This window comes from Ammodytes marinus, assembly GCF_949987685.1.
Source record: "Ammodytes marinus genome assembly, chromosome: 13".
NCBI classification, from domain to species: Eukaryota; Metazoa; Chordata; class Actinopteri; order Uranoscopiformes; family Ammodytidae; genus Ammodytes; species Ammodytes marinus.
This window is the reverse complement of record NC_137217.1, coordinates 13156387-13180854: the sequence shown is the minus strand read 5'-3', so window position 1 is coordinate 13180854 and position 24468 is coordinate 13156387. Positions and strand designations below refer to the sequence as shown.

Below are 24468 nucleotides of genomic sequence, written 5' to 3'. Positions count from 1 at the left end.
GAAAAGAGAGAGAGAGAGAGAGAGAGAGAGAGAGAGAGAGAGTGAGAGAGCACTCACTAAGGACCTACTTTCCATCATTATCCTGTAAAATATCATTTGATTGGCTGCTCAGTGGCAGGGGCCCCTGGTGGCTGTGGCTCTGTCGTCGGGCTAAGGAGGGAAACACACAGCTTTTCACTTTTTCTGTCAAAACGAGCTTTGCCCAAATGGTATCATTTTAAATGCCATGACAGTGGAAGGTGGAAGGGAGTGTGATGGGCCTAAGGGTATACATAGACCCCATATGCTAGTGACACTGATACAAGTGTAATTCTAGACTATTAGAGTGACACGGGAGATCCTCCCAACCCCTAGACCCACACACACAGACACACACGCGCACACACAGACACACACACACACTCACACACACACATACACACACACACACACACACACACACACACACACACACACACACACACTGAACACGAAGCAGCTGAGGATGGAGGGGGGGCGTATGTGGAACAGGCTGTCATGCCATGAAAATTTAAGAAATTCTTTAACCTGGCTTTGCCTGATCCCCCCCACTCCTTTGAATATTTTATAATGCCAAAATGATTTATTAACTTGAGACAGGTAGAGCTCAGTAGGGCCAGGTAGAGCCACAGGGACAACAGCAGGGTAAGACCCACAGGGTGCCGCATCGATCAAAAGAAAGAGGGAAAAGAATGATTTCTACCTCATTTTACTGTAGACCTTTTTTTCATTAATGCTGCCTTCTTTCAGTACAGTGAAAGGAGAATAAGTATTTCTGTTAACATGAAATGACTTTTCATTAGAAAATGGAAGAAACATTTGAAAATCTAAACATTATTGTTAGGGGAAAAAAAGGTTAGAAAAAGTCTCTAAATCTAATCTAAACTTTTCTTCTTTTTTGCTAACAAAAGAGTTTTTCCTCTCAATATATAATACATCTAATATGCTTCAAACTATATTCCTGTTTTTCCTCTGTTTTTAAATATGCTATTGCTTTCAAGGTTGCTTGCATAATTCAAACCTAGTGGGCTAAGGAGACTTGATAGAGTAAGAAGATGCATTTCTCTTCCAAAGGACACCAGAAAATAATATATTAAGAATATTGTTAAAGAGATATGAATAATATATACCGCTATGGAAGTTATAATTTGAAACAGACACACAGACACAGACAGACACAGACAGACACACACACACACACACACACACACACACTGACTTAATTTGTGGCCTGCTGTTTGCAGCATGCCATTAAGACTAATAGCTAATGTTTATGACACAATGTATCAAAATCTGGTCTGGGAAATATTCAGCTATAACTCTGTCTCTTTTTATGACTGCTGATTGCCAGAGACACCGTTTGGCCAACAATGTCACAAAGGTCACTGAGTGAGGGTGGGCTGGGGAGAGAAATATGGCAAGCAGACACTTAATACCTCAAAGAATCCATGTTGGAGAGAGAGAGAGAGATAGAGAGAGAGAGAGAGGAGCAGGAAGGATAAACGGAGGTAGAGAGAATATGATGGAAGTAGAGACGCAAAAGAAAAAGAGAACAGGAAAGAGAGGGGGAACAGAATGAAACAAAACAAATGACACAGGAGAAGAGATAGAGATAGAGCACCGTGAACAAAATAAATGAGACAGAAAAGTGAGAAGCCATCGAAATGGAGCGAGAGTGAGGGAAGCAGTGAAGCAGATAGGGCCCCTGGGAGCCGGCGAGAGAACAAAAGCGGGCCCTTCTGCTAATTGACTGCAGAATTAGCCCCATCTCCCCCAGTGGGACTGTGGTGAGGCAGTGGCAGATGGAGGCAGACTGGACACCATGAGCAGAAAAAAAAAGGCCCCCGAATAAAACCTGCCGTTAAAGCTGCCCACAATCGCGGGTCACAACACCGCAACACGTTCCTTGTTTAACAGGACATGGCCAAGCACAGAGAAAGGACTGAGGAAAAGGCTGGAGGGAGGGTAGGGGGGGGGGGGGGGTAAAAAAGGTCAACAGGGATGACTAGATGAGGGAGGGAGGGAGGGAGGGAAAGAGAGGATGGGGAGTGCGGATTATAGATGATTATTGTTTTTTTATGAAACATCGATATGCAATTTTCAACAAGGTTTTCTAAAATGGCAGTGGCATGAAAAGTGAAATATGTGTGAAATGTGTACAGAGGCAAATACACATTAGGGATTACGGGGGGGGGGGGGGGGAATTGTGTTCATACACATGATATGGATGTAATATTGCGGGCATCATGCATTTATTGATTAAGTATTTTTTTTGTAATTTCTTACGCATTTTTTTTAACACTAGTTCCAGCTTCTCCAATGTATAGTTTACTGTCTTTTTTTGTCATCCGTTATAATAAACTAAACATGTGTTGGTAATATTGCGCTATGGTGATTTGATATGGTGATTTGGTGACATTTTATAGATCAAACAATACACAATTATTTACTGATTAAGCCTTTGTCACAACCTGGCAATATTTAGGTAAATCCAAAGATGTGACAAAACTGTGGACATTGGTACTATGCACCTGCCTGAAAAATAAATACAAGGAAGGATAAAACACTATTGTGTTACAATATCTTAAAAACATAAAAATCCAATTAAATATCTAAACTGTTAAATAAAACAGAAAACTTTACTATAACTTTCAAAGAGTAACTAACAAAACTATTTAACCTTATATAAATACATACATTAATAGCGTCTTCTTGGACCATGGTTTATAAAAAAATAAACTTTTACACACATTATTTAAAAATTCCCTTCGGGGGCGCTCCGGTGTCGTAGGATAGAGTCGTACCATATTGGCTCTGGCCTTCGTTGCAGTGGTCGCGGGTTCGAGTCCGACCCGTGGACCTTTACTGCAGGTCATCCCCCCCTCTCTCTCTGTCTCCCCATTTCAACTCTATACTGTCAAATAAAGCTTGAAAATGCTAAAAAAAAAAAAAAATCCCCATTTTACTCGTGTCAAGTTCCAGAGCTTAAAAAAGTTATTAAAACTGAACCAATGACTCCCTAGATGCCAGGTTCCAAAAACTTGATAAAAAGGATGGATGACAGCAACACACACACACACACACACACACACACACACACACACACACACACACACACACACACACACACACACACACACCATACCATACCACCCTGCATAACCGAGTAGCTCCTGGTACTATGAAGTTGAATCACATTGCTCAAAGCACTTTTTTTTAAGTGCCAAAAGCAGCCATTCCTCTTTCTAGGGATTACTCTGAGGAATGTATTTACAGTTTTCTTTCTCTCATATAAAGGCCGTATGGAAATCAGAGGACTACAGACACCACTCATAGGCTGTTTTGAAATTCAAAGAGGGTGGGGAGTTAAACTATATTGTCCTTTTGAGGATGCAGGAGGATGCTTTCCATTCTGCGCTGCACCATGACTGTCATAGTAATCTGATATGACAAATTCACATACAGTGGATTAGCTGCCGGTGGTGAACGCCAGAGCGGTTAATATTTGTTGATGTTGCCTTTATCCAGCAGGTCTGGTGTCCCTGGGCTGTGGTTACCCTGGCGATGAGCAGAGGAAAGGAGAGGAAGGAAAAGAAAGGGAGAAAAAAAAGAAAGAAAGAAAAAAAATATTAAAACATTTTAAAAAATAAAATAAAGAATGAACCAAATAAATACAAGGGAAAGAAGAGGAACGTTATAGGGAAATAATAGGGAAACCTTACTTGTTTGGATACAAGGAAGAATGAAAAAAGAAAAAAATCCCAGGGCCACTGGGCCTGCTCATCACTTTGTATGCTGTCACAATCTTTGATGTTCCCCGACTCTTGATGTCGGGGGCTATGAAAAATGCTTAGCTCAATTTAAGCCTCTCGCAAAAAAGGGCTAACAACTGTAATTAAATCATTAAATTCTTGTCTACGCTTCACAGAGCATAGAGAAAATTAACTTCCCACCAACCTCATTTTCTACTTGAACATGAAATAATGATTTTCTTTTTTTTCTCAAGCTCATATAATTACAAAGCTAACATCTGATAGAGTCAGCATCCAGGGGGGATTATCACATGCATGAGTATTAGACCTCATTACCAGCTTGACTGCAAAATTATTACATCTTGTAATTGGATGGTGAGATTTATACACAGATTGGCCGGGTTTCTGTAAGATTGTAATTACAAGCTTCATTGGTTTGCTACTTATCGGAACTTCACAGAGAAAACAACTGGTAAAATGAAATGAGCATTTCATTAACCTATCGCCTTATCAGGGGAAAAACCTGTGTAACGTTCATGTATGCATTAACATAAATAGGATCATTCATTCTGCCGCCAGATAGCCTGGGCTGGAGTTTTTTCAGGCAATGAGGGTAGAGAGAAAGAGGGTGGCGACGGTGGTGCGGGGTTTGATTGCAGTCGGGGTATACGGAGGGGAGGCAATATTCATTCATTTTCACAGAGTTTATTTAACCTTCATAATCCTGTGTTGATGGGGAACTGAGGGAAAAAAGGACACAGAAGGAAATAGGGGGAAGAGGTGGAAGAGGGAGGGCAGCAAAGGGTGAGGGGGGAAAAAGGGAAAAAAATAATAATAAATTAGTTGTCTAACGTTACAAGGGATGAACTCAATATATCTATTACTTAAAGACTAACTGACTGTGAAAGTGCTCATTTCACGAGAGACGAGGCAGTGAGCTGGCTGGTGCTCATGGGGGCCCCGAGGTGGCTGCTTTTCCCCCCTCTCTCACTCTGTTTTCTCTCTCTCTCTCTCTCTCTCTCTCAGCTTTGATGTTTTCCCCTTTCACTGTTGTTAACAAACTCTGGCCGTGTTCCCCTCTTGCTCAAACACAACGGCAGGTGCAGATTGGATGCCCACATAAATAACCCTTCTCACACAATGACGCCGTGGGATCGATCCAGATTGTGATGGGTGCTGCTGCTGCTCATACAAAAGGAGTGAGTCTGTCTGACGGACAGTGTGTGTGTGTGTGTGTGTGTGTGTGTGTGTGTGTGTGTGTGTGTGTGTGTGTGTGTGTGTGTGTGTGTGTGTGAAGACGGGGTATAAGCGTGGAAAACAAATGGGGACAAGCAGGATGGGACAGAAGGGAAGAAGGCGGAAAAAGGGGGCAACAAGAGTGATAGAGGGGCAGGGAGGAGGAGCAGGGGGGTATAGAATGGTTCAATTACAAGCCCAACACTATTTCTCTCTTCTTAACAAGAGATTTCATGGTGTGGCCCGATGTTGTGCAGAAACAGCTGAGTGCCACTAATGCTAAAGCATTACACTGCGCTAGATCAGCTGGCCCCCTTTTGAGATGGCAGACAGTTGTTATTGAACTTCATTGTCCAGATTGCTTTCTTTTTCAGCTGGGATCAATGACGCTTTAACATGGGCGTGATGTAGAAAGCCACAATGCAACCTGCCACCCGCTCCGAGTAACACCATCACCGCACTGGGAATACAAGTAGGCACCCTTGTTCCTTGCTTTTTTGGTTTGCCCTTGGTGAACTTGTCCACACTATATGCAGTCCAGCCCACAGCCTTGTGTGTGTTTTTATGTAGTGGGTATCAACATGAAATGCACCTTTTGGAAGATAGAGATGAAGTACTATACAGTGTAGTAAAAAACTGAACACATTTCACCTCATCACTTGATATAGTGGAAAGACTTGAGGCAGTGGTGGATGATGCCCTATTGCAACCTACTGTTGTGATTTCAGGAAAAGTGCATGTGAAGGGGGATTTCAACTTTTGCTGCTTATTTACATGAACAATAGCATACTGCAAACTGGCTTTGTTTTAAATGTTTTTATTGACATTGTCAACAAGAGCAGTTGCACCCGCACAAAATCAATCGACACTGGACACACAGAAAAAACATGTTTTTCTTATTTTGTTGTCTATGAAAAACCCATAATGTGAAGTGGTGCACACATCAACTTGCGGACGTCTTTGACATTTAGTTTTTAGAGATTTAGTTCTGAGTGAGACATCAGCATGATACAAAGTGATACAAAGATAAAAATAAAGACAAATACATAGGTAGACATCAAATTGTCTGGTCAATATGGTTCTTGATGAGCTATAATATCTCAGCTACAAAAACTGTCCAAGCTTATATAATGTACCAAAAGACACGTAGGGGAGAACGGGAGAATCTGAGGCATCGGGTAATGTGAGCCACCCCCTGTATCTAGGCAACGGAAAACATTTGTGGTCATGTGAGATATATGTTTTCAAGCCCCTCTTATTTCCCCATGGCCCTGAAAGAGAGGACCTCATGGTGCTGTGGTAAGCATGTTTTTTTTTTCACCAAAATAGGTATTTTACATGTAAAAGTATATTTTCTTGCTGTCAACTTAATCAACTGTGCCAAAGCAAATGTATTCACGTAGAACAACTTCTATCATACGTGTTGATGAACTACCAACATATGAAACCATGTGATGCTGATAACTGAAGATTAGCCTGAAATGCTAAGAGAGGTAGTTTTTTCTCAAATTGTGGTGGTGGGGGAAAGTGAGCCAAATACTGTGGGGGAAATTGAGCCACTGTCTCACTTTCCCCCACCATGAGGCACAAGTTAAGTTTAGTCTTAAACATATTTTAATGTAATATTACATAACATATATTTTATTTTAATGTCATACACATTGTAGAAAAGCCATCATGCCAAGGAAATACACCAGGAAGACGACCTGGGGCAACCACACGGATGTAGAGTAGGCCTAGTTGACAGGGTAGAGTATGACAGGCTGATGTTATAATCCAGTTGGGTCTTCTCCTGTGTTCTGACCCCCAGACTGTGTTCTAATCTAACTGGTTCTATCTTTCATTTGAATCTTATTAAAACCTTTTGAATTATAATATGTTGTATTTGATTTTGTTCAGAGTTACTTTCAAGTGTTTAGAAAATTTGCTTTGCTTAATTGACCAAACCCCATCATTATTTTACTAGTCCGACATTAGTTCTGGAATGTGTGGCTAGCTTTCAGGATTCTTACTGTTACAATATGTGTTGTTATGGTAGTTTCAGAGTGGAAAAAGTGAGTGGATCAGTTTACCCCACAGCTGGGGTAAAGTGAGCCACATGACAACTTTTTTTAAAACAATCATATTTTCACTGCCCTTTGTCTTGAAAAAATTGTGCTAATGCCCATTTCTAGGAAACATCCTGAATTAATGGGAAATGTGTAAATGTGAGTGATAAATCATGTTAGCTCCCTTAGAGGGGAGCAAATGTAAAAAGTGGCTCAGATTACCCCGTTCTCCCCTACATGTATTCTCTGAGGCACTAAAGCTGGTTCTTTTCTCAGCTTATATCAAGGTTTGTCATGGTTGTCTAAACGAAGAAAAAGAAGATTCCATGTAGCGTGTCCCTGCTCAGCTGCAACGGTAAAATCTAATCTGTGCCACAAAGAGCTAATCTATTACATCAATAGCCTATAAACCCCCTTTGGAACCCTGTTTTTTTAGGGTATTTGCCCTCTAACACCCCCTCCCCCTACTGTGTTTATAACTCATTACTGCATAAGTGAATTTGACAGACCTCTGTTTTCATCGGTGACCCCATAACACCCAAGGCAAGAGGGTGGTGCCAATGGTTACGCTACTCAGGAGCAATGATGACATCAATAATTTGAGTTCTAATAGTAGTTTGTGGTGCCACAGACGTCAAGAACAACATCCTGTGACGAAAGAATGGCCAATGGTGATGAAGATGAAGTACTATTACAACGGTAATGGTAATTTGAATACTGAGGTGATGTTGTATTTCTTTTTTTCATGAAATGACAGTAAGGAAATCCAAACCTTCCTACAAGAAAAATATTTAAATAATCAGAAAAAAAAATCCCCACCTGGGTTTTTTTTTTAGGCTTGTGTGTTTATAAACAATTAAACACTCCAGGAAGTGAAGACCCAGAGCAACTGAAACAGAGTCAGTCAGATCAGTGATCAAGGTGATAGCTGTGTTGTTGAGAGGCCAAGGCGTCCTGGGGAGCATGTCCAGCAACATAAAAACAGCAGGTTTCAAACTACTATCAATAGTTTGTACAAAGCCACACCAAAGCGAAACGCAGCACAACATGATAACAGATGAAAGCAGCAGCCTCATAACAATTCCATTAGACATGCTTTCTCATTTTATCCATAACTCTATCCTTTACACCACTATCAAAAGTGGCTAATTTCAAAAGAATATAAAAAAATTGTTTCCCTTCCTTAAAATTCAATTAACTGTGTTAAATAAAGGTGGGAATTGTATCAACTGAATGCAGAGCATTTGCATGCTCGCATTTCTGTTAACCATTTCTAAGGCAGCAAAACAAACAACTGAAATGGGAGACTAACTCTTATGAATATTTCTAAGCTTTAGTGTTTCAAACCTGTGTCTCAGTCTCCCTCGTTCAGATTTAGCATAACATTATATGTGGGACAAAAAGAAGACTTTGATATCGCTGTTCTCTTTGTCCAAAGTCTTTTGTGTTCATCTCACACGTTTACTGTACTTTGCATACATCCACTACTGAATTGTTCAGATATATGGTACGGACCGGGAGATGGTGGTTTACAGCGTTTTGGCTTACTAGAATACTGTTGATTATTCACGGATAAATTAAATCCCAAGTAATGGAATTAGTTATTGAATTGCCAAGATGGTTAATTTGCTTTAGCAAGCATGCTGACTTGTGGTATTTGTGAATCTATAAGCAACAGGTTTTAAAGTAGGAAATGTTCATATTCAGTGAAGGTGAATTAAAATGACAACATTACTATGAAGTAGAAAAACACTTTCCCTAAGAAAATGTGTGTGAATGCTGGAGGCTGAAAAAGCTGATGCTAAACAGGATTGCGGAATGAGTATGAAGATTTGAAAAAGTTTTAAATTGTGTCATGAAAAATAATGCTGAAAAGGAACCACAAACAAGTGCTACAAATGCAGAAATGTTAAAGGAGCTGAAAAATACTTTTGAATTTTCAATCTACAACTGTAACTGCAAAATAGTAGCCTGGCTCCGCCCGCCTACCTACTTCCGCTCAAATTTAATTTTCCCTTCAGTAGTCAGTCTGGGGCTGAGGTGTGTTTTTGGTTTTTAGCTCAGGAACATTTCGGAACATCCAATCAGCGAACAGAGCGAGTGGCTGAGAACGATGACGTCGAAGTCGCGCTCCAGTTTCAGTTGAGTTTATTTCTTAATATGCAGAAATGTCAAAGGAACGGAAATATAGTGCTGACAATGTAGATCTTTCAAAGTAATTGCAAAATATGTTCCTTTATACTCGGAACTCGGAGATTTCCGACTTGGTAGTTCCGAGTTCCGACCTGTCTGTGTTCCAGTGCATTTGCTCGCGAAAGTATGGACGCCAGCAACCTTTCTCGTCCAAATAACTAAACGTTAGGCTCTAGCACGTTACCGTTGCCAGGTACCGGTAGATCCATAGACTACAATATGTAGTGAAGTCGGAAATTTCCAAGTTCCCATTACAACTGGAACGCACCGTCAGAAGCCGGCTCATGACATACGTCACGACCAACGTTATGCGATTGGTTGGCTGATCCAGAGTGGCACAGGGCAGATCCAATAGTTTTAAACTTCAACAGACACCCGCCTCCAAGTGAGTGAACGTTTGCCAAATAGAGCAGTTCCAGACCTTTACAAATTAAATGAAGTACGATGGTCTGGTTGGACCAGGCTAGCAAAATAGTGCTTAAAGTGCACAAATGTCAATGGGGTTGCAATGTAACTGGAAAATAGTACTAAAAGTGCAGAAATGTCAATTACCCCTTTAACATCGCCGCAAAGGAGCTAGTTCGGAGCTAGAGCCCAGTTAAAGCCAGTTTTTTGGTTTCACACCACCATAATGCCCAGGAACTGCTCAGAACTACACCAGCTGACACCAGCAGAGCTTCCTGTGTCAAGGCCAGATGGACGGAACAGTGGAGAGCAGCAGTACCATCCAGACTCCACTGCTACATTGAGTATCCCACAGACGTCCTCGGCGAGCACCTACTCCGCAAGCAGTGGACAACCCTCAACCACCTGAGGACAGGTGTGGGACGCTTCGGAGAGTCGATGCAGCGGTGGGGCCTTGCGGACAGCGCCCACTGTGAATGTGGAGACCCCCTACAGACTGTAGGTCACGTCCAACAGGGGCCGACATGTTCTCCCAGGAATAGCACGACATGTTCTCCCAGCATTTCAATACTATCTAGCTGCAGCCCCCTCGGTGGTTAGGGTTAGGGCAAGGGGACAGGGAGAGGTTATAATATAGATAAAACATTGACGGAAAACCATTTTGACTACGGGAGGTCCGCGACCGCGGCCGCCATCTTGACTACGGAGGTGCGCGTGAGCCGCCCTGGTCAGGCAAGGCGTGAAATAGAGCCGCCGGTCCATGCGTCTGGAAGTGACGCCTCGGCGTGAGATCGGGTTGAAACACAACATACAGAATGCAGCGATCACATCAACCGGTGAAAATACGCTGTATGGGTCCTGTATGGTTAACAAAGCAAAGCGAGAGGCAACACGTGTAATAATAAGACGTATCCGCCGCTGTTTTTGTGCCTTAAGCTAGCGCTAGCTTCAGCGTTAGCCATGAGAGCAGCGACGTCGGGCGACGTACACAGACGTTAACAGTGACGTCATGACGTTGCTCTCTTGCCGGCTCTGGTCGGTGTGAAACCAACCGGTTCATAAATGGTATAAGGCTGTAACCAGTTTTGAACTGGCCCCAGCACCAGCCCGGAGCTGGCTCTTGGTTCCTGTTGGTGTGAAAGGGGTAAATGTAACTGCAAAATAGTACTAAAAGTGCAGAAATTTCAAAGATAGTGCAAAATATTTCTTAATATGCAGAAATGTCAAAGGAACGGAAATATAGTGCTGACAATGCAGATATTTCAAATTAACTGCAAAATATATTCCTGAATATGCATAAATGCCAAAGGAACTGTAAAATATTGCTGAATATGCAGAAATGTAAATGGAACCGCAAGATAGTGCTACCATGCATTAAAGTCAATGTAACTGCCAAAAAGTGCAAAAAAATTAAGAAATGTCAGAACTGCAAAACAGTGCTGACAATGCAGGAATTGCAATGCAACTGCAAAAAAAGGGCTAAAAATGCAGAAATGTCAAAGGAACTGAAAAACAAGCTGAGAAGGAATGAATGTGAAAGGATTTGCAAAGAAGTGAAATATGTTTTAGATAAAACATTAATGAAAAAAAGTACAAACAAGTTTAAAGGAGTCCAAGAACATTTTGATAGTTGAATTGTTAAAATAGCTAAAGATTTGAAGGATTTATAAAGATCCAAAAAAGTAAGAAATAATAAAAATAATGCTAAGAATACTCACTGTAGTTCCAAATAGCTGTGCTTAATTGTGGATATCCTAATTGAAAAACAAATGTGTATATAAAAATGTAAAATATAGAATATGACTGACATTTGAAAAAGCTATGCACTATAGCTTTAATGTTAATCCCCTTAGGTCATAACTGTAATGAGACACTCCGCTCAACAGTTAAAAAAACTTTATAAAGGCCATTAAACACTACACAGTCTTTTTTTCCTCTCTCACTGGATCTCCCTCTCTTTCCTTGGCTAGCTATAGCTATTCATTAGCTCCAGCCCCTATGGCAATGAGAGTCTTTAACCTCCATTAGATCTAATGTTGATATGTTTCCCCAGCAAAGAGCCAAAACAATTAACACCCCTTCTCACATTTCTCTCCCCGTGGCCCCTAACCACATCAAAATCTGGGCCCACCCGTTCATTACCCACCCCTGAGAATGCCCTTGGGGAGGAGAAAAAGTCAGATCCTTGGCTGTTGTCTTTTGTATGGTATGCAGTTAGAAGCCAGAATGAGTTAAAAGAAACTCTAATGAAGTACTATGTTTCCCCCGACAACTTTGCCTCAATGTGCTACATATTTATTTACTTATCATGATATACACTAATCATGATAATACTTTATCATGATAGTACTTTATCATGATGAGGTAACCCCCTCTGTATTTAGTGTTTGCTCTTTTTCCATTATTTATATATTCATTAAAACTTTTGGCAACAGTGGCGGTAGTAGTGTTCTTGCCGCCGTAGACAAGCGTTATTTAATGACACTGCAGTGCAATGTACTGTACTCAGCAGTTTGGCTTAACCTAAATACACTGTGTTGGATCTTTTTTCAGCTCTCTCAAAACTCTCATTTGCATCACAATATTAGTTTTGAGCTAATTGTAACGCATCCCAGATTACGTGTTTTTATCAACATAATAAGCGTATATGCCAAGACATGCCAAGTTGACACTGCACATACATGTATCTGCAAACCGCTCTCTAACGTTTTTGTACTATCTGCTCTTATACCAACTAAAGCAGGGTGTAACGTGTATTTGTGGCACTTGTGGCACTCATTTAAGGTTAGGGAAAGATTGTGACCCTTTTTTTAATAATGGAAAAGACAACATTGACTTGAATCCAAAGAAAAAGGCGCGCATGTTCACTTTATTAGAATTTAAACTCAGACCATAATATTTCCCTCAACTTTTACCAAAGACCTTGTGTTGCCTAAATCTAAACACGTGGAGCTTAAATAAGATGCAAACTCCAGGCTCAGATGTCAAAGACCTTCATAATGTATGTTTCTTGTAAAAACAGTATTGGCAAAACAGATTTGTAGTACATAAACATCATTTCCAGAAGACAGGATCCCCCATTTGTACGATAAAGATTGAAACAAAGCGAGGAAAACCTGCTGAAAGTGTTGACAAACAAAACAGAATGTAAGCTTTATTTGATTAAAATCTGGAAGGCGATCATGTAGAAAGTCATGCTAATTTAGAAGCAGTCACTCTGAACTTCAAACACTTGCGTTCAACATTATGCGATGCACATGCTTGTGTTGAATCGTAGCTTGTAGTGAATTTCAGACAAAGTCAATGTGATGCGGTTCCCTTTTGAATATAAACTAAATGTAAGGCACGTGTCACGACCTGATGTTCAAGTACTACAATTGGAACAAGCACATAACTGAAGTCCAATCATTTATCACCATGTACCTTTTGAAGGGCTAGACATGTACAGCATTTGAGCGATTGTACTTAACGTCCAACTTCTGCAATGCACCTTTAAATTTAGTAACAATTTGAGCTCTTTGTCACACCCCTCCAAGTGTTTAGCTGTCAAGTGCATAACGTTTTGACCTTCTAATACCCAGAATAGAGCTCTTTTATTATCCAGGAAATTCCTAGTTTCCTCACCTATAGGTGTGGTGCAGTTGTCTGTGTATCGGATGTCTCACAGTAACACCAGTGGTCCTTCCGACTCTAACCCACAGCTAAATAGTTTGAGTTGCTCTGACGCAGTTCAGGGAGCAGGTTGGAACCAATGCGTGAGTGTACATGTTTGTGTTCGATGTTAGAGGGAAGTTGTGATGGTCCATTGATAGCATTGATATCCATCTAATCTTCTCTCTTCGGGGGGGAAAGGAGTTTTGGTTTCAACACTTAATTTGATAATCTGTGAGAAAAGCACAAAAGGGACATTCTGCGGATTCTTAACCTTTCCTCAACTTTGGCACTCCCAGAGGCAGGAAAGGAGTATCTTTCACCACAGTTATTAGTTCACAGAGACACCCTTGACCTCTGCGGTGGTAGCCAACTGTCAACATAACCGGTGTTATTGTAATGCAGGTTCACTCTATTTGACTTCTATTGGAGTCATTCAGGTCCATGTGTTGGCCTAGTAGTTCCTAGGGAGGCCTGAGCTCAAGCCTGTAAAGGTTTTAATTCAACCAACTTAGGCTAAAATATTGTACTGCATTGCCATGACTCCGATACTAACATTTTAGTCTTAAACAAATAAAAATGGACATACATATAAATAACACATGGACAAAAAGTTGTAATCATATACTGTATATTTTCAGGTTTGTAAAGCACCACTGTTATAACTGTTTTGATAGTCAGCTTTTAAAATGGTGTTAACTTCACGTGTGGGTACTTAATGGTATGCTATTATATTTTTTGTTCCACTGAATAGAACACCAGGACTGTTTGTATTGCCATGTACCGATAAACCACATTATGTATTCAACTTAATGTATCGGTCGGTATGCTATCCAATGTTCTACCTTGTAATAAGTGAGGTGTCTATCCTCCAACAGAGTTACTGAGAATACCACTGTGCCTTTAATAGCATTAGAGGTTTAAACTGTAGAGGCTATCAGAGCGAGAGAGAGGGACAGGGAGAGAGATATATATATAGAGAGTCTATTCTTTAGGTAACAGTTTTGGTAGGGCTGACACGCATTAATACCTTGTTAATAATATTCACACATGAGCACATTTATTTTTTGGAAGAAATATAAGAACAGAAAAAAACGAAAATGCAAAAGGAAATGTATGTACCACAGGCTTAAATAAAAAGAACTCTGCACTACCTGAGTGATTTATTAGAATAGGGCCATTAAAGCAAAACAGCTTATGAAGAGCCTCCTGCAGATTTACATGATAAAACTATCTAATGGGAGCAGCCTGAGGATTCCCTTGTTCTTTTTTCACAAAGGGAAAGAGTATTCCAAAAATACTTTACTTTAGCGCGTGTGCACTTTGAAATGCATTAAAAAGGGAACAGCCGTTAAGGACGAGTATTTAAAGGGGATGGACGGCGAGAGGACCCGGAACTAAGTTTATTGTGTGCTCGCTAATAGGTCTCTCTCTCTCTCTCTCTCTCTCTCTCTTTTCTCTCTCTCTCTCTCTCTCTCTCTCTCTCTCTCTCTCTCTCTCTCTCTCTCTCTCTCTCTCTCTCTCGTTAAAGCTGAAGAGCTTGTGGTGGTAATGAGAGTTTAACAAGACCCAATAAATCAGTTAACGGTGATGGTGTATTGCCCTCAACACGTGTGATTGTTTACCGGGAGCACATTTTCTATTTTTCAAAACACAAGGAAAAGAAAAAAAAAAAGTTTTCTTCAGAGAAAATATCAAATCCAGGTAGTAGCAATCATATCATTTACATCAATAATTGTTTTATTATCGTTATCATTTTGATTAATTGATCATACTAAATTGATATTGTTATCATCACATCGTTGCATTGGTTTACTTAAATATATGTCATCAAGTCCTTTCTGTCAACTAATCTCTAACCTCTTTCACACACACACACACACACACACACACACACACACACACACACACACACACACACACACACACACACACACACACACACACACACACACACACACACACACACACACACACACACACACACACACACACACACACACACACACACACACACACACACACACACACAGACCACAGCCATCACATTGAGCCCCCCTGCACACATTTCCAGCGGGTTATCACAATTGCCATTCCTCCCCTCCTTTCTGATGTGTTACCCAGATTACCATCAGTGCCCCTCAGATATTTTTAACAGATCCTCGGCGCTCGGCAATATCCACTCGGAGCCATCTGGTGCAGATCAAAATCTACTGACTTCTTGGGCTTTCAGTCGTTAAGGCATTAAATCCAGATCTACAGAATACCCTCCCCGTTGACTTGGGAGGTGGGTGATATAGGAATCAAATCAAATAAAAATAGAACTGTTAAAACGTGAACAGCCCCCCCTCTCGCGAGCCACATGACTGTGTCAGGAGTGGACAGCTACAGGAAAGTAGAGGTTGAAGTCCGACCCTTTTCTTTTTTTTTCTAAGCTGGAAAGTGGATGAGCGGTTCAAGAAAAAAAAAATGTAATGCATGTCTTGTTGGTTTATATTTTTCGGAAGCATATTTTATGGATGAAAAGAAAATATTATATTGACAAACGGTAATTACCTGGGATTCTTGAGGATGCACAAATCCCTGTTTCATGTTTTTGACTGATAACAGACTCCTCAACTGCACTTGTTGGAGTTAATGTAAAATTATATATATATATATATTTTTTTTTTAAGAAATAAAGAAAAGTACGTCACTTTGCCTAAATGACTTGACAGGGCTCAAAACGTGCATAGAAAATATGTGTGACGTCTGCTGGGACCTGCGGATTCGGTGTTGGAGTTGTCCCTTGCATTTCCTCATTCCTTTTTACTCAAAACAAGGAAACGTGAAGTGGCTCTGTTGTTACAAAGGACAACAGCAATCTGGTTTAAATCCACACACACCCGCGCGCGCACACACTCTCACGTACACACAAACGCGCGTGCAGATGGAGTGTGGGTGAGAAAAATAAAGGAATAGGGATCATTTGACTGATTAAACCTTAATGGAGAAATCAAAAGGAAACCAAAACCAAAGTCAATACAAACATTCTAAATTAATAGATGTGCGTCGTGTAACTGCTTTGACTTTTTGAGGAAAACGCGTCCTGCAATTAGCCATTTAATCTTTACACTTATTCCTTATCCGGCTGAAAAGTAACGCTTAATTAATCAATTTATTTAGTACAATTATTCAAATTAAAAAATACATTCATTTTAGAATGAACAGTTCACACAGCTCTAAAACTATTATTTGATTTTGCAAGTCAATATTTTGTTAAACCATTAGATGAAGATCACTACAAAGAATAAATACAATTTAGACGAAGGCACTCTTAAGGTAAAAATATATAAAAAAGTCACTATGAATTAAATAAACGCACCATCAGCTCGTGATACAAACTACTAATTCCTTTGCGGGAGGGCATTTCCCCCTTTAATTACAATTGAAATCTATTCAAAGTAAGTTCCTTCTTCTGACGGGTTTACTTCCCCCTGCGTCGGACAGCTGTAAAATCGTGTAGACAGGTTGTCATACAACAATCAAAGCCTTCAGTGAATGGACTCTAATGCTTGAACATTTAACATACAATAAGTCCAAACGTGGAGGGAGAGAGAGGGAGAGAGAGATAGCTTGAAAGAGAGAGAGAGAGCCAGAATCAGAGAGAGGGAGAGAGAGAAGGGGAGAGAGAGAGACAGAGGCCCCAGCCAATGTGCTCACTCTATATTCACATTATCCACATTGCTCCGAACGAGGAGGAGCTTGCAGGCTCAAGTAGGGGATGCCAATCAAAGCATCAACTTCAAATTGTATCTGAGAGATCAGCCTGGAGACCTCAGGGCCAGGCGCGTCAGTCGGAGCGCAATTGTTGATCAGATCACATCCAGCGGACTTTGCGCGAGAAAAGAGAGGAAGCCGAGATTTAAGAGCGGGGTGTTTTGACTGCCTACCACTGTATGTCTGTAGTAGCTGTGACTTTGGCTTAAAGACATTCCCTTCACTCCTCCGGGTTCTTTTTTTCTTTTATTTTTCCACTCGCACACTTTTTACGCACAGTTTTGTCGGACGGTGCAGCGGTTCGGCAGTTCGGCGGTGGAGATGTCTTTCCCCCAGCTAGGCTACCCGCAGTACTTAAGTGCCTCCCAGGCGGTGTACGGGAGCGAGAGACCGGGAGTGCTTTCGCCTTCGTCCCGGGGAGGGAGCACGGAAATCGGGGGAAGTCCGTCTGCCACTGCAGCGGCTGTCTCGTCGATGTTGGGCATGTACGCCAACCCGTACGCAAACAACTACAGCGCTTTCTTACCTTACACCAGCGCGGACTTGGCTCTTTTCTCACAAATGGTAAGAATTATTGTTTTGTTTCGTTTCTGTTGACGAAATGGCGTTGCACATAGCTTATAGGCTACGATTGTTTATGGTCGATGTTCCCACCGCTGTCAAAAAACGAACAAATAAAAAAACAAAGCAGGCTGGGTTATCATAATAAAAGATAATTAAGAAAATAAACGAATTACATTGTGTCTGCTTTTTAAAAATATCAATAGCAATTTTTTTGTCATAAGTGCTCAAGGATCACTGACAGTTCGGTGCCTTGTTTTGGCTGTTAGAAATGGGAAAAGTTTGAGCTGTGGCTACAACAAAAAAGAGAAAGAAAACAATCAGGCGAAATTATTTATTTGCTCATGGAGGGAAAACATGTAAACAAAATATGTTTTTCAACCCAGTCATACTGTTACTATTGCATGTTCTTAGAATGATTTATTCTAAATACATGTCATGGTTGATGAATGCCGTGCAATAGATTTGTTTACGCATGCACCACGGAAAGAAAATAAAAAAGTTTCTTATTGAGGCCCGATTATTTATTAATTTTTTGATCAGATCGTTAGAAATATACTTCACCATTCGACAAAAGTCTATACGAGAAGTCAGTTTGTGTAAGATGGTTTGTGTTTTATCCTTGTGGCGTGTTTAATTGACACGTGGATTGTTACTGTGTGTATGGTGAAGAATTATCAGACTGGCCTAAAATACACTATGGTGATAAGAATCAACTTGCTGTGTGTTAATGTGTTGGCTAATGTGTGTATCAGGCCCATGGGCAGTGGCTCCATGCGCTATAGCTGCAGAACAAGAGCTATAGCCAAAACAATCCAAGTATATGCGTTGCTTGAACTGATCGATATGTTTGCTGTGTACTGTGTCCAAAGCAAATGTGAGCGAGGCGGGGGATTTAAGTCGGCGCAAAGGGAGTAAGTGTGGCACGCTGGGAAAAGTTAACTTAGGCCTTCAAACTGCTTTGACATGCTTGAGGAGTGTGAAGGGGAGTTTGGCAGGTACGCTGCAAAGCTGGCAATTTGCATGCCTTCTGCGCGTTCACAATGATGCAAGGAACTTTCCCTCGTCCTGTCGACTTAATTTGTTGCGTTATTAGACTGTCATGTGTGAAAAATGTCTGTTAGTAATAACTCTCTGCCTTTGAGTGAGTAGCTGTGCAGGTGGTGCAGGCCTTTGCATGTGGTGTTTTGCAAGTTGAGAAATTAGATGCTTGTGGAAAGCACATACTTAGGTGCAACTGCAAATATTTGATTTTTTTTTATATGCCATGTTTACTTGTTTGAAAGTCAGATACAAAGGCCAAAATACATTTGGCAACACACAATAAAAGATCAAAAAAAGTATTTAACAATCCGATCAAACGGTGTATTTACTGAACATTTTCTTCTCTCATTTCAAGGGATCCCAATATGAGCTGAAGGAAGGTCCTGGTGTGCACCCTGCCAGCTTTGCGGCCCACACGTCCCAGGCCTTCTATCCATACGGCCAGTTCCAGTACGGGGATCCGGCCAGGCCAAAGAACGCTACCCGGGAGAGCACCAGCACGCTGAAAGCCTGGCTCAACGAGCACCGGAAGAACCCGTACCCGACCAAGGGCGAGAAGATCATGCTGGCCATCATCACTAAGATGACCCTGACGCAGGTCTCAACCTGGTTCGCTAACGCGCGGCGGAGGCTGAAGAAGGAGAACAAGGTGACGTGGGGCCGCAGCAAAGAGGACGAGGACGGGAACCTGTTCGGCAGTGGAGACGAGGCGGAGAAGAACGAAGACGAGGAGGAGATAGATCTGGAGAGCATCGACATAGACAAGATAGATGACAACGACGGAGACCAGAGCAACGAGGACGATGACGATAAATCTACAGAGGGCAGCAGGGACCACAGGGGCGGTGTCGGTGCGGGGGCAGACTTAGACAGCTTGGAGAGAAGAAGGGCCTTCGCCCTGCAGGCCCACGAGGCCTTTGACAAGGCAGCAAAGACCGCAATTTCAGCAGTTCACCCAGGGAGTAAGGAGAACTCGGACGGCAACAACAACACAACCACGAGAGTTTTATCCCCGGATAGACCCGGGAGCTTTCCTCTCCCGTCTAACAATAAGCCCAAAATTTGGTCTTTAGCAGAGACCGCCACTAGTCCCGATAGTTCGTCTCAGAAACCCACGTCCCCATGTGCACCAGCTGCCACCACTCACTCGTCAGCGCCCCACCACCAGATCCAGACCCACCCGGCCTTCCTCCCCAGTCATGGACTGTACACTTGCCAGATTGGAAAGTTCCACAACTGGACAAACGGGGCTTTCCTGGGCCAGAACTCGCTGCTGAATGTGAGGTCGTTCCTGGGAGTCAACCAGCACCATCCCCACCACCACAACCACCACTTGCAGCAGCAGCAGCAGCCCACGTCAGTGGTGGTGTCGCCGGTAACAGCTGCAGCAGCACTCAGCAATGACAGAAAGGTCCCACCAGAGACCCACAGTCCCAAGCACATAGGTAGGAGAACAGTCGCTATACGCGTGCACGCGCACTACTTTGACATGCAAGCTTTGAGTATTGTATACTGAACAGAACCCGTGTGATTTAATGGTATTTGTAGTAAATGTTTTTTTTTGTATACGATTGTAATAACAATTCACTGACTGTGCACACGCATGCACGCACGCACGAGTAGGCGGCATATGTACACTTAAACCCCCCATGTTTACATACCAAATATACAACAACACCTGGTTCATTTTTAATAAGACAAGTTCCTATATATTTAAGCAAATAAATAGGCCTATATGTCAGTGCTTATAAGCGTTTTTCTTCATGTGTTTCCCTTTTAGAGCATGAAAACGGTGTAAGGTCTGATTCACCTCCAACGCAGATCATCAAGTCTTCCTTTCGACCCATCCACGACAGGTAAGACAACTTTCTACTTTTCCGGTTGATGTTGCTTTTGTTGTTTCTTGGTAACACGTTGCCACAATAAAATGACCAGTCCCAGCCCTATTATTAATTACAAATGTAGCTTTGAATGCAATCACGCAATTAGTATAGCAAGACAGTGATTATAATTTGTGTTCAGCAATATCTATAACAGTATTTAAAATAACTAAATATATGCATGGGCATGGACATTATGGGGAAGGCCCAGGATAAAAGTATTACTCCTTTAATTAATAAATAGGGATTGCAAACCCCCAGGCTAACTGTTCACTCAATTGCAGTATACCCAAAGTGTGCAGTTTTATATTCGAGTTTTTTTATTATATAACAGGAATATATTATTTAAAAAATAAATAAAAAATAAACACAGATACATAAAACACAGTTTGCTTTGCGGGTGACAGGGGTCTTGACTCCCATCCCACACCCCCTTTAATTCCTCGCCTCTGGGGAGACTGTGGCTACTTATCAAGTCACCGAGTAAAACGGGCTCTGTCTGGGCTGTGTGCTTTCCCTAAAGACCCAAGGGAGACCCAGAGCCCAGGGGAGCGCTCTTACCGAAAACGAATTAAAAAAAAATAAAAAGTTTACCTCTGTTTCAAGTATTACAAAATACCACCTTCTTGCTATGCGGCAGTCTTATGGAAATAAAAAACATAAAAGGGAAATACAAATGTTGATAATGGCTACGTAAAGATTGTCTTTTCTTTTTCCATTCGTTACAACATTTCAGGGTTGTAAAATAATTATTAGGCTGTATTCTTGGCATTATTATTATTATTATTATTATTATTATTATTATTATTATTATTATTATTATTATTATTATTATTATTATTATTATTATTATTATTGAGGATGATAATCATTTGTATTATTATCAAAGAAAGTGGGGGATTGGAGAAGGGGGGACTGCAGTCTGTTTCAAATCAAAACGGTTGAGCCAGCCACTTGAGATGCGTATTGAAACCCGCTGTCCAAACACGGCGGGGGTATTTATCTACCTTTCTGTATTATTCTTTATCCAGATCCTCTCTGCCTTCCAACGCCAGGAGTCCACAAGACGCCACGCAACGGGTCCTCACTGCTCTCTCCTCGGCTTGATCAAGACCTTTTCTTTTCATCGTGCTGGGAGAAAGAAAACGGAAAAGAAAAATAGAAAGAAAAAAGACTTTACCCTCCCTAAAAAGGACAATGAGAAATAATAATGCGGCGTAGCATTCAGTCGGTACAGAACAAATGGCGTAATTTGGTAATATCCTGTGGATGGATGGATTACTTCCTCTGTTGTTGTGTAGCCTATAATCGCGCCTATAATGTTACTCTCCCTCTCTACTTTGCCACGCAGGCAGGCTGGGACATTTTGGTAGGCTTTTTACTTTGTTATTATTATTATTATTATTATTATTGTTATTATTATTATAATTATTATTATAATTATTATTATTTCGTCTCTACCTTGTGTTTTTGCTGTCCTTTCTTTAATGTAAATACCAAGTGATTTAAATTTGTAAATAGGAAGCGTTGAAGGAATTTGTCCAGATCGTATATTTTGCCTAATAAACTAAATGAAATTATAGAGAAAACACACGAGTTTCCTCGGCCCTTATTTATTTTCGACATGGATTTATTATTAATTATTATTATTATTATTATTATTATTATTATTATTATTATTATTATTATTAGTATTAGTATTATTATTATTATTGTTGATGCCATCATTGGGAAATAAAAAAAGCATAGGCCTTTTAACGGTTTTATTTCACAAGGGGTGAGAATTGCAGAAGAAAAAAAACATGTATTGGCAGTCTGCAACCAACCTTAATTTTATTCAAGTTTGGGTAGAAAGCAGCGTGGATGCATTGAGGTGCTAATAAGTGTCCAGATGGTTGCTGGTGACAGAAAATGGACAGGAGCAGCTGGGAAGGTCATTAAGTAATAATATGGGAACGCCCAGTCCAAACAAAATCAAATGGTTAAAATCTAATCTGTCAGAGAGAGAAGTCGATTCGTAGATGAATTATTAATATTTTTCGTTTGTGTGCGTGTGTTGTGGGGTTGGGGGAGGGGGAGAGGGGTGTTGTGGAGCAGGGTCAGTGTTTTAGGGTCCTGTCTGTTCCGAGGCTGATAGTGATCATTAGCCTATAAAAGCAGCTTCTTTGCTCCTCAATCGGTGACCAAAAGTAAATATTGATTTAACACAACAGCCTAATGGGGTTTTGACATAATAAGGGGAGAGTGCAATAATTAGCTTTGATGGCAGATGATGTGAACTTGCATTTTTTTTTCGGAGCCTAGTAGACTACCCGGGATTATTAGCCTATAGCATATGTAATATACATAAAAAAAAATTAAATTATACACATTTTTTTTAATATCTTTTGTTAAATGTGACAATTTTGTCATTTTATAGTTTGGTTAAAATTAACTATTTTTTTCAGTCATGTCCTGAAATAACGCTCGTTGGTTGACGTAAAGCATTTGTTTTAAAGGACAGTAAGCTGCAAAATCAGCTGTACCAGAGCATGAATTATTTGAGTGGCCTAAACCTGTGGAGTGACTTATGCACGATGCACATATGTTTTGCAATATCACAGCGACCTCTATAGGCGAGTAATATATTGCTTCAGCTTGACACAGTTTTTCACCCTCCAAAGAGCTAGCCTATAATAAATCACTTGGAAATACTTGTACTGTAACTGTATTACCACACACAGAATGCAGCGCAGCTTTACAGTTTGATTTAAACCCATTGCACCTAACTGTATTAGGATATAGAGAATTCTGGAGGAATACAACCAGTGGTGTAGTGGTGCCTGGAGAAGTGGGTATACTCTAAGTTGTACTGCGCGCGCATCCGCTTTTGCCGGTCCTATATTTCCCATAATTGCGCTGCCTCACACAGCCACTCGCGAGTAGTGGTCCAACACAGGCCTAATGCATGAATAGCCTATACCAGGGGTGTCAAACTCATTTTGGTTCGAGGGCCACATACAGCCTATCTGATCTCAAGTGGGCCGGACCAGTAAAATAATGGCAAAATAACATACATATGTCAACTCCAAATCTCTAGCTTTGTTTTTCAGTAATATGCTTTATCACTCAGCCCATTTGTAACCTACATTATCACGGATCACAAGGGATCTCTGTACCCCCCAGGAAATGTCTTAGTAAAGGTTGCTGCTGGCCAAGGGAATAGGAGGTGCGGCAGCAAAAATTTTGGGGGTATTTTGCTCAAAGATGCCAATACGCACTAATGAAATAAACAACTGTTTATTTGAATACACAAATACAACAGGCACTGACCTTACAGTTGTCCTATTTTGTTTACTATATGTACAGGGACACATTTTGTGCAAACATGCAGACAGTACACAATAAGATTTAATAAAAGTGCAACTTCTACTGTTTTGATTTATTTTTAAATACAGAGGTTATTGGTTGTTTTGGAATTTGTTTTTCCCATAAACATCAAAATAAAGCAGCATGGAAAATTAGGAAATAAATCTTGTAGGCCTACACTAGCATGCTCCTGCTTGTTTTGCGCGCGCAGAGCCGCAGACACATCGCGCTTGCTAGTACATTAATTGTTCAGCACTAAAAATAAAAATATATATATTTTTTTTTTTGGTTTTTACTTTGCCATAAAGCACTGGAGGAAAGATTAATAGCGGTGAAGCAAGATTGCCATTTACCATTTCCCACGTTGCTAAAATGTGCTTTTTTTATTTTGGCTGCCCTCTAGCGGCTGGAGTGAGCATTTTGGTTATTTCTTTAAAAATTCATATCTCCTCACAGGAATGGGCTAGAGACTTACTTTTTTTTTTGAAATGCTCATAAATGTGTGCTCTACAAGTCGCGGGCCGGATTAAATCATCTCGCGGGCCGGATCCGGCCCGCGGGCCGTATGTTTGA

General features: G+C 40.9%; 1 protein-coding gene across 1 annotated transcript; it reads left to right on the top strand.

Annotated features, from left to right (window-relative positions):
- Positions 1-17383: 17383 nt before the first annotated feature.
- irx1a (iroquois homeobox 1a) lies at positions 17384-21774 on the top strand (the record flags this gene model as incomplete). Its single annotated transcript, XM_080039005.1, has 4 exons — positions 17384-17626; positions 19023-20112; positions 20448-20523; positions 21579-21774. 4 exons carry the CDS (start codon positions 17384-17386, stop codon positions 21652-21654), a joined length of 1485 nt encoding a protein of 494 aa, XP_079895131.1. The 3' UTR covers positions 21655-21774.
- Positions 21775-24468: the final 2694 nt, after the last annotated feature.